We start from the raw sequence: 11,566 nt of genomic DNA on the forward strand, positions 1-11,566 counted from the left end.
CCTGAAGACTTCTCCTTATTAACTGTTAAAAGTCTATAAATAGTATCCCATTTAAAACCGAGGGGAGCAGAGACTTTGTTTGTTTGTGCGTTTTTTTATAATGGCTCCCAAATCGAAGCAGTCTAAGCGTTTCCTTAATAATACATCTCAAGAAATTGTTACAAAATCGCTGCCCTTGCCTCCCACGCCCTCTACTGGAGATCTCTTAACGCAAGAATTTCTTTTTGAAACCCTTAAAGAGTTCAGACAGGAAATTAAACAACTTTTATCGGACTTATATGATAAACTGGACGCCAAGATTGCTCAAACAAGGGAAGATACGATCAGAGTTATGACTGTTATGACAGGCTATGTTTCTGAAATGGAGGACAAATTGGAACTTTTGGAAAAAACTAATTCTAATTTGACATCTAAAATTCAAATGTTACAACAGGAAGTTGAAAATGCTCAAAAACAACTCGTTATGATAAATTACAATAAGACTGCGTTTGCAATAAGAGTCAGAGGATTGCGTGAAAAGGAACAGGAGAATTTGAAACAGACCTTTTTTGAAGCTTTCAGACGTTTGGTGGGAAGTCCGGGATTTAACTTTGATTGGCAGATTCAAAAAATTTATCGCCAGAACTCGTGTGTAGCAAAACAACGACAGCTTCCGAGGGACATAATTATATATTTCACCACAAGAGAATCCAGAAATGCGATAATACAGAAGTTCTACAATAACAGGCTGCGAATCGATGGACAGGACTTGATTGTTTTTAAAGAAATACCATCTCAAATATTAAGAGCAAGGAGAGACTACACTTTCTTAACTGAAAAACTCAGAGATTCTCAGATACAATATAAATGGGAAGTGCCATCTGGTATCACAGTCACATTTGAGAACCAAAAATATCGTCTCAATTCTGTTTGCGAAGCCCGAGATTTTTACTACAAAACTCTGAAGGCGGGACTTCCTGATTCACCCGGACTTGGAGAAAGACAAGGAGAAGGAGAAGATAAGCAGCGGGACACGTGGCTACAAGGCGGAGGGTGTTGCTTTCCCTTTCTGGAAGGGCAGAAGAGTAAAGAATAAAGATCCAGCTATGCCTTTAAAATACTTCTTAAATTTTTAATTTGAATAAAATTTCAGGACTCCTGTCTGGTATAAAATGACAAAGCTGTATACCGATGAAGAGATATTGAGACTGAAAGAAGCGGTGCTGAATTTGGACATATATTGTATGGGACTTATATAAGACTTGTTTGAATCTTAATTTAAACTGCGCATGATCTATTCTTTGGGGCGAGGAGAGCGGAGATCATAGTTTTCTTGGATTGTGGTTTGGGATGAATGGAGTCGGGTGCGTGGGATAGATGGAAGGGTAGTGAAAGTTCAATTAGATTATCTTGATCCAGAATGTAAGCTGATTTTTGTATAAATTGTTATTTGAATACAAGGTTAAGAAAGATTATCTGGAGAGTCTACACGAGGGTGGAGTAAATATGAGAGGAGCAATGGATGAGGATAAAATATATATGCGGACATGGGTAAAGGCAGGATGGGAAGTATAGAATTTATATGCGGAAGCAGGTAAAGACATTGTTTAAGATTTTAAAAATAATGAGAAGCTGAGTTTAATGTTAGAGAGTATATTGACTTCTCTTTCTTGGGGGGGGTTCCCCCCCTTTTTTCTTTTTATTATTCTTTTCTTTTTTGTTCTTTATTTTTTATTATTTTTTATTATTTTGTAACTTCTAATCTATTTGGTTTCAATATACTCCAGACTTTGCTTGATAAAGATCGATGCCGGGAATGGGACCTGGGAAGTCGGAAGGGGGTCAGGGAGGGGGGTTCAGGGGGTGGGTGGGGGGGAGGGTGGAAGTATAGACTCAATTTTCAGAACAATGAATGCACTTGGATACTGTTGCTTTTTTTTTTCTTTTTTTCTTTTCTTCTTTCTTTTCCTTTTATTTTTCTTTTGTTTTAGTACAAAACAAATAGACCAATGAATACTAGAAATACACCGAAGCGAGGTGTAGAGGGAAAGAAGAGGGGGGAATTAAGAGGGAGTGAGAAGGGAATGTAAGGAGGGTGAGATGGTGGGAAGGGGAGAAAGGAATGGCTGAGGGGGAGGGGAAGTAGAAGAGGGGATTGTTGGAAGGGAGAAATGAAAGTTGGAGGGGTAGAAGGAAGGGTGTATGTAGGATAGAAGTGTTATGAGTTGTTTATTGCTTCTTTTTTTTTTAACTGCACAGTATTTAAGTGATTGTATAAAGGAAAATGAAAATGTAATAAAAGAATCTTTGATTATAAAAAAAAAAAGAACAAAAAAAAAAAGACTTGAGTGCTTCAAATGCCAGAGTTTCTGAGCCAATATTTGGGTTGCTAAGTAAGAGCGTTGTTAAGTGAGTTTCACCACATTTTACAAGTTGGCCACACCCACCCAGTCACATGGCTGGCAAGCCACTCCTACCCAGTCACATGGCCAGCAAGCCACTCCCACAAAGCAGGCCACACCTACAGAGGAGGTTCTAAAAAAATTTGAAACCCACCACTGGGCTGAACCCATCAAGCTCATGACTTACTCTAAATATGCTCCTAGCTTTTAAAAAATGAACAACAGACTAAATTTATGTCCAGACATCCCCCCCCCTCCACTCCAATATAGGCATAATCCATTGTATCCAAAGCAGGCTAGAAAATTTATGTAGATGTAAGACATTGGCATCAATGTACTTCATTTGCATAATGCAAATAGCACAAATTGACACAAGTGTGTCCATTTAAACTCAAGAGACAGGAATAATGGAAGCCTCATTTTCCCAAATGATCTGTTAAATCATGGTTTTATTCTATTTAAATGAAAGTTAAATTGCTTTTCCTCTTGGTGTACTGTAGTTTGTGGTCAATCTCCTTTAGCTCAGGTAATGGCAACTTTTCAAAAGTCACAAATATAAGCCACGGGTTGCGAAATATGTGGCATTATTTATTCCACCTTTAGCAATAGCAATAGCAGTTAGACATATACCGCTTCATAGGGCTTTCAGCCCTCTCTAAGCGGTTTACAGAGTCAGCATATTGCCCCCAACAACAATCCGGGTCCTCATTTTACCCACCTCGGAAGGATGGAAGGCTGAGTCAACCCTGAGCCGGTGAGATTTGAACAGCCGAACTGCAGAACTGCAGTCAGCTGAAGTAGCCTGCAGTGCTGCATTTAACCACTGCGCCACCTCGGCTCACTTTAGATTTTTATGAATTCCTAGACTTGGTCACAGTAAAAGCTAGTAGTTAAAACAGACAAAATTAAAAGCAAGCATTAAAGACAGTTGACAGCAAACTCCAGAGAATTAAAGAGAGATGTCTAAAAAGCTGGAGACCTGTGGTAATGTTAAACATGGCGGCCAATAGTCTATAATGGCCACACTAGGGGAAAAAAATAGAGCTTCAGAGGAGGCAAAGTGCATTTTTAGGTGGGTATGATGTATCCCATAGAGCCATGATGGCGAACCTATGGCACACGTGCCACAGGTGGAGGTGGCACGCGGACCATTTGTCAAGGCATGCGAGGCGTTGCCCTGTCAGCTGGCCAGCGCGCATGCACGCGCTGGCCAGTTGATTTCGACCTTTTGAGGCCATTTTTCGCTTCCTTGAAGCCTCTGGAGCACGAAAAACTGGCCCTGTGGGCAAACCGGAAATTCGGGAATAGACTTCTGGTTTGCTAATGTGGCCAGTTTTAGCCCCTCCAGAGCCTTCAGGAGGCTTCCCTGAAGGCTCCAGAGGGCCAAAAAACGACTCTACGAGCAAACTGGAAGTCATTTCCGGTTTGCCCCTAGGGATAGTTTTTCACACTCCGGAGGCTGAAGGGAAACCTCCTGAAGGTTCCAGAGGGTCTCTGGGGGCGGGGGGAGACTGTTTTCGCCCTTCCCAGGCTCCTATAAAGTCTCTGGAGCCTGGGGAGGGTGAAAAAAGCACGCCAAAAATGGGGGAAGCACTGGTTGTGCATGCATGCTCACTGGGGTCCTGCGCAAAGCATTATGGGTGTGGTACACCCACGCACAACTACGCTGCGCTCCCCTCGCTTTTGGCATGTGAGCCAAAAATGGCTCGTCATCCCTGCCATAGGGCTCTGCTCATTAAAGTTAAGCTTAGAGCAGGAAACTCAAGACCAGTGATCTGGCCTGTAGGGTGCCCTGGAAACAACTAAGGACCGGCCCGCGGTGCCTCTGCCAGTGAAAATGGAGCTCGGGAGGGCTGCAAGCTCTGTTTTTACTGGCAGAGGGCTAGTAAAACAAATTACTAGCAAAAGTGGCATTTGAGAAAGGCAAGGCAAGGAGGCATTGAGAAATTCCTCCGCTGGAAACAATGGGTTACCCAAGCCCTGCCTGGGCCATCACAGGTGTCCCCCAAGTCAAATGACATCAAACTGGCCATGCCCACCCCAGCCACGCCCACCCCGGCCATAGCTACACCTCCTGCCCCCAAGGTCAAACACAACCCTGATGTGGCCCTCAATGAAATCGAGTTTGACACCCGTGGCTTAGAGCAAAGCATTCTTTCTCTCTTGAGGTTCACACAGAAGCCAGAAAAATGAGGGCTCAATTTAATTCAGAAAGCCTTTCTGAATCATTTTCAAAAGTGCACAGCCCTTTTCATTGGTGTTTGAAATAGGGATAATTCATATTATTAATTTTACGGCATTCTTAGATGGGGGAAGGGCAAACAATTTGTCTAATGGGGCTTGGACCACTTTGAAGCCAAATCTGATAGCCAGCTGAAAAACCATTAAGTGGTTCAATTGGTTGGCTTAACGTGTGTGTTATTCCATTGCGATTTGTAAATCACACTTTATAATTTAGCATGGCTTAGGCAATCCAGACAAATGTGACTTTTCAATAAGCATTGATTAAACAACCACAGCTTATTACAAGTCACCCATAGTCCTTCACTTTTTTTAAAAAAAGAAAGAAAAATATATATCAGGCCTGGCACCTCTCTTGGGTAAAAGAATAGCACTAACCACCCTACCATCATTTTTACTCTCTAAGCCAGTGTTTCTCAACCTTGGCGACTTTAGGTCCTGTGGACTTCAACTCCCAGAACTCCCCAGCCAGCGAGAGCTGGCTGGGGGATTCTGGGAGTTGAAGTCCACAGGACTTAAAGTCGCCAAGGTTGAAAAACACTACTCTAAGCCCTCAAAAACAATTCCATGGTGTTCCGTGACAGCCTTAATCAGAGAGCTCCATATCTGAGTTGCAAGAATCTGGACAACTGGTAGATGGCAGCAGACTTGAATCTGGCAAGTCTGCTTATGTTGTACGTCCTCCCATTTTTTAAAAATATGCCAGCGAATTAGGGAGGCGTCTGCAGGAGCTGCTTCCAAATATTATTTCATTGTTCTGGACTTAGAAACTGTTTAACCCTTTTTTTTTGCCTTGGTACCAGTTCCTGCCTGTTTTCATCAAAGTCCATCTTTTGTACTCTCTACAGCAATGGTGTCAAACACACATCGTCACGGTAGCATCTTGTGACATATCGGGACTTGTTTCCCCTTCGCTAAACCAGGTGTGGCCAGCGTGTGATACAGTGGTGGGTTTAGAAATTTTTTAGAACCTCTTCTGTAGGTGTGACCTGCTTTGTGGGAATGGCTTGTTGGCCATGTGACTGGATGGGAGTGGCTTCCCAGCCATGTGACTGAGTGGGCATGGGCAACTTGTAAAATGTGGTGAAACTCACTTAACAACGCTCTTACTTAGCAACCAAAATGTTGGCTCGGAAACTCTGGCATTTGAAGCACTCAGTCTTAAAGCTGTCAAGTTACAAGATCCTTGCACCCCTAACCCTTTAGAAAAAAACCCAGGAGTGTTTAAACTTGACAGCTTTAAGACTTGTGGACTTCAACTCCCAGAATTCCTCCTCTCGCTCTTCATCTTGATGATGTGCGGACTGGCAGGGGGAGGGAGCTGGACCTGGTTCTAAACAGCACTGTAGGTTTGTGGAACCTCTTCTATAGAAGAGGTTAGAACTGGCAGGAACCCACCCCTGGTGTGATACATTCGGCTTGTGGACTGGGAGTTTGACAGCCCTGCTCTACTGGTCAAGGTACTAGGGAGCTAACAGTAGGGAGTACTCAGCTTTTAATCCATCCTCAATTGCAAAAGCTCACTGGGGCAGTGATTTTATGCTATTTGCTGCCTCTCAGCCCAACCCAACTCATAGGATTGTTGTATGTAGGGGGTGACCTACAAAAGGAGCATGCTAGTCACATCACCATGAGTTCCTGAAGAAAAGGCAGGATAGACATCTAATTAATAAATAAATGACCAATTTATCATTGCGATCATGCACGCAGAAACAAATCCCAGTTTGTTCAGAGCGCTGTAATCTCTGTTATGATACAGCACTGTCAAACTCACATCGTCACAGTGGCGTCACGTGACGTATCAGGACTCCTCCCCCTTCAATAAACCAGGCATGGGTGTGGCCCAGTGGTGGGTTTCAAAAATTGTTCGAACCTACTCTGTGGGTATGGCCTCCTTTGTGGGAGTGGCTTGACACCCATGTGACCGGATGGGAGTGGCTTGACGCCCATGTGACCGGATATGAAGATGTCAATGACACTTGTCAGAACCACTTTAAATTACCTCACACACAGCGCTGGCATGCATAAGAATATGATGTAAACTTGTTTTTTAAAAGGCATCTTTGGTTTGCGTTAAAACAACTTCAACACACGCAATGTTCTGATTGTACCACAAACACAGTAGTCATCCTTACCTTTCACAGAGGCACTGAGTTTTATAAATAGGAGCATGATAGTGTAGAATAATCATATCCAAGGACCAGTGGTGGGTTTCAAAAAAGTTTGAACCTCTTCTGTAGGTGTGGCCTGCTTTCCGGGTCCACTGGTGGAACCTCTTCTAACCGGTTCGGTAGATTTGACGAACCGGTTCTACCAAATAGGTGCAAACTGGTAGGAACCCACCTCTGGTATGGCCAGTGTGTGATGCATCTGGCCCATGGGCCAGGAATTTGACAGCCCTCGATATAGCAAGTCAATCTCAATCTGTTAGGCACCTCCAACTTTAATCTTTAACATCTGTTCCTGGGAAAGAATTATGCTATTGTATAATGCTAGGGTACATAATTGTACAACTTTTGTACAATTGATTGTACAATCAATTAGGATTTTGAACCTGATTCTCACACTGTGAGTTTAATCAGATGGCAGAGTCAATAAACCACCTAAGAAATAAACAAGATCCCCACTGTGCTTTTAGGCTTGTAAAGTTAACCACGGGGACCATAAATATTTTAAGCAGCAGGAATAAAGCATTTGTTTTTATTCAGAAGATTAATTGTTATTTCTCGAATAAATACATGCATTCGTGTTTCAGCAGGGCTTTCAACTTCTATGCCTGTGTTTCTTACAGCTAGTGACCATATCAGTACTTGGACTAATCCCTACTTTTTCATTAGGTTAAAGGGATATTGGGATAAACTGCTACCTGGATGAAGAAAGAAGGCTACACCTGTGTGTCACAATGGGAATGTAACCATTGCACCATTTTCTAAGGGAATTCTTAGCCATGTTTTCCTTAGGTTTTCCCTGTCAGCCTTGTGATAAGGCCTAGAGCACCATCTAGTGAGAAGCAGTGAGCAGATTTGCGAAGGGAGCACACTTTTGTGCAATGCAACCTGTAAAATCCACATTGCTTTTCCTTTATAAATTGATTTAATTGATTTGATTTATTACATTTATATGCCACCCTTTTCCCCGAAGGGGACTCAGGGCGGCTCACAATTCAAATCAGGGAAGGGGGTACAGAGGGAATAAAAAAGACGAACATAACAATACATAATTTAAAAAACACACAACAGTCATACCATTTGAGGAGGGGGGTAACAGCTCTTTAGCCCCAGGCCTGTTGGAACATCCAGGTTTTAAGGGCTTTGCGGAAGGCCTGGAGGGTGGTGAGGGTTCGAATCTCCATGGGGAGCTCGTTCCAGAGGGTCAGAGCAGCCACAGAGAAGGCCCTCCTCCGGGTAGTCACCAGTCGGCATTGGCCGGCGGATGGAATTCGGAGGAGGCCTAATCTGTGGGATCTAATCGGTCTATTGGAGGTAATTGGCAGCAGGCGGTCTCTCAAGTACCCAGGTCCAATACCATGAAGGGCTTTATAAGTGACGACTAGCGCCTTGAAGCGTATCCAAAGACCAATAGGCAGCCAGTGCAGCTCGTGGAGGATAGGTGTTACGTGGGTGAACCGAGGTGCACCCACGATCGCTTGCGTGGCTGCATTCTGGACAAGCTGAAGTCTCCGAATGCTCTTCAAGGGCTGCCCCATGTAGAGCACGTTGCAGTAGTGGTGAACCTACATTTTCAGTTTAGGAACACGTAGCATCTGTAAAAGAAGCCTCTGGAAAGGTGGAGAGTCATTTTTATCTTATGTTTGAACTGTGCATCCCCCCCCCTCCAGCAAAACTATCAACTTATCCACTGTGAATCAACGTTCACAGCATTTTAGTTTATGGAGTATTTATACTCCACCTACAGCTTTATACTGCACTGGTGAGGCAACACTTGGAATATTGCACCCAGTTTTGGTTGCCACAATACAAAAAAGATGTTGCCACAATACAAAAGACTCTAGAAGGAGAGAATGCTGGAGGCTAAATGTACAATGAACAGTTGCAGGAACTGGAGATGTTTAGTCTATTAAAGAGAAGAAGTAAGGGTAACATGGCAGCAGTCTTCTAATATTTGAGGGGCTGTGACAGAGAAAACGTGGTTGACCTATTCTCAAAAGCACTTGTGGACAAGACTAGAAGTAACCTATGGAAGATTAACAAAGAGAGATCCAACCTAGAATTAAGGAGAAATTTTCCGTCAATGAAAACAATTAATCAGTGGAACAGCTTGCATTCAGAAGTCCATACAGCCATCAGGATGGCTGGATTGAGCTGAGCATTTACTGGCTCGATGCCCTTCCTGATGCCATGAGGAGTTTGCAGCAGATATTTTTCTTTGCACAGTAGGAGAGAGAAAAACATCTGCTGCTACCTAGGATTGAACTCTCAAACTTCACCACTAGGATACCACGCCACTCTTTTGCTCCATAGATTAACCAGTGATTAAGCAAGGTTTTTTTACCTGTATTACTTGTAATAGAAAGGAGGTGTATTCAAGATTCAGCTATAGTTGTCACCAGATGCTCTTACTTAGCCTCCTCCGGATAATGTGTATCTTTGAAGCAGGAAGATGAGGGAAACCAGTCAGGTACTGAGGATTTAATAGCTGCCAGCTGATGTAAGGTTGTAAGATATAATTTGTAAGCTGATGCAATGAGGATGATGCAAGGAAGTGTCTATATATATAGGTGGCCATTAGAGGGTGTTTCTCTCTCATCGTGTATCTCATTTCTCTCCTTGTGTTGGTAGTTGAGTGGTAAGGAATTTATCTACCATATGTTTGTCTGTATATATGTATATATAAACCATTATTAATTGTCTAAAGGCTCTGTGTGCTGTGTGCTGTGTGCTATGTTTTGCTCCTGAGTTTATCTCATAATAATAGTCCCGCTGACAAAACCACTCCTTAAAAGTGGCTAAAGTAATCATAACCTGTCAGAATTTTTTGCTTAGAACCAAAACAATTACAATTATTAATAAGACATGATTAAACATCACCTTAGTGCAATAGATACACTAGGTCTCACTTTCTCAATAGCCATAGTGCGACAGTGGAGGTATTGATGGGATTCAATAGGATAGTGGGATATAATTTTTTTAAAAGTCAAAGCAATGACAGGATGCCAACTGGGGAATTCTGGGAGTTGAAGTCCACACATCTTAAAGTTGCTGAGTTTGAAAAATGCTGATTTCCAGTGCATTTCTTAACATTGTCGCCTACCATTTTTAGTACATCTTCTGTGAATATTGCCTATTGCATTAATGTTGTTTAAAAGGAAAGGCTCAGATAATCCTTCCTAAAATATTATTGGAGCACCTTACTAATTTGTTGGCATGATTTTGATAAAATACTGATTTACTGTCATTGGTTTTGTATTTGATGTCAATTATCATCTTAGTTGGGACAGACCTCCTCCCTATTTAAACTGCTCCCTCCAATCGTTATGATGTGATAGCATGAATGTGTCACACAGGCTATTAGCAATTCAGTTCTTACTTACTGAATATAGCAACAACAGCAATTATTTTGCAAAAAGAAAGAACTAAGGTCTCATTGCAACAAATAATGCAAGTTGGTGGAATTTAAGTGACTGAAAAATAAAAGTTGATTTTTATTTGAAATGATTGATTTTTATATGGATTCTACATTGCAGTGAACTGCAGGGAAGCTAATATCCCAATTTAAGCAAATAAAACCTTGCTCATAAAAATTAAACCTTGTTATTCTGCTATGAATTAATTTCTAAATAAATCTGAATGTGCCTTTATTATACCCTGCTCGCAACAGCTGCAATAAATACTCTGCTGGCACAAAACTGTTTCTGCTAGAATGGTCTGTTCTTTCTAATGTTGGAACTGAACAGGCTTTCTAATTTTTGATATTGCTTGGGAAACATTGATTGATTCAGCTCGTCACCTGCCAGTGTTTCCAAACATTGTGACATGAGCAGTGGCAAAGGTTTAATAAAGAATCCAGAGTCATCAGAAAGTGTATTCAATGTCCAATAATGATAATGAAAAAAACCCTCTTGATCTACCAACCTATTGAACGGATGCTAAAGAATTGTATTTGAAGGAAAAATGCCAAGTAAATATTATTGCTCTCTATATTAACTTCAGCTCCCCACACCCTTTCTGTATAACTTGGATTTGTCTATCCTGAAGTGAACAGAGAACAACTTTTAAATGCACAGGCTAGATCACGGATGTCAAACTCGCAGCATCACGTTGCTGTCACATGGAGTTTTGCAACGGTTTTCTCATTCGTGGAACTGGGGTGGGCGTGGCCTGTACGTGATGCATCCGTCCCGTGGGCTGCCAGTTTGACACCCCTGGCTCTAGATGGAATGACTGGGAAAATACTTTCCAGATAACTATGGTTTATTTCTCTGCAAAGCAAAACACAGGTGGAAGAGGGGGTCTGAAGACAAACACAATATGAGTATTTGAGGGGGGGCAGAGGTGGGTTCCTACCAGTTCGCACCTATTCGGTAGAACCGGTTCGTCAAATCTACCGAACCGGTTAGGAGAGGTTCCACCAGTGGACCCGGAAAGCAGGCCACACCTACAGAAGAGGTTCCAAAATTTTTTGAAACCCACCACTGGTCCTTGGATATGATTATTCTACACTATCATGCTCATATTTATAAAACTCAGTGCCTCTGTGAAAGGTAAGGATGACTACTGCGTTTATGGTGCAATCAGAACATTGCGTGTGTTGAAGTTGTTTTAACGCAAACCAAAGATGCCTTTTAAAAAACAAGTTTACATCCTATTCTTATGCATGCCAGTGCTGTGTGTGAGGTAATTTAAGGTGGTTCTGACAAGTGTCGTCGGCATCTTCATATCTGGTCACGTGGGTGGCAAGCCACTCCCATCCGGTCACATGGGGGG

General features: G+C 42.3%; 1 protein-coding gene across 1 annotated transcript in view; it reads right to left on the reverse strand.

Moving 5' to 3' along the window:
* Positions 1 to 9,714, reverse strand: part of B3GAT2 (beta-1,3-glucuronyltransferase 2) — a 79,325-nt gene extending 69,611 nt beyond the window's left edge. The window contains exon 1 of the mRNA XM_032215173.1: positions 9,700 to 9,714. Coding sequence (XP_032071064.1) covers positions 9,700 to 9,714 — 15 coding nt within the window. The remainder of the gene's footprint in view (positions 1 to 9,699) is intronic.
* Positions 9,715 to 11,566: the final 1,852 nt, after the last annotated feature.

This window comes from Thamnophis elegans, chromosome 4 (assembly GCF_009769535.1).
Source record: "Thamnophis elegans isolate rThaEle1 chromosome 4, rThaEle1.pri, whole genome shotgun sequence".
NCBI classification, from domain to species: Eukaryota; Metazoa; Chordata; class Lepidosauria; order Squamata; family Colubridae; genus Thamnophis; species Thamnophis elegans.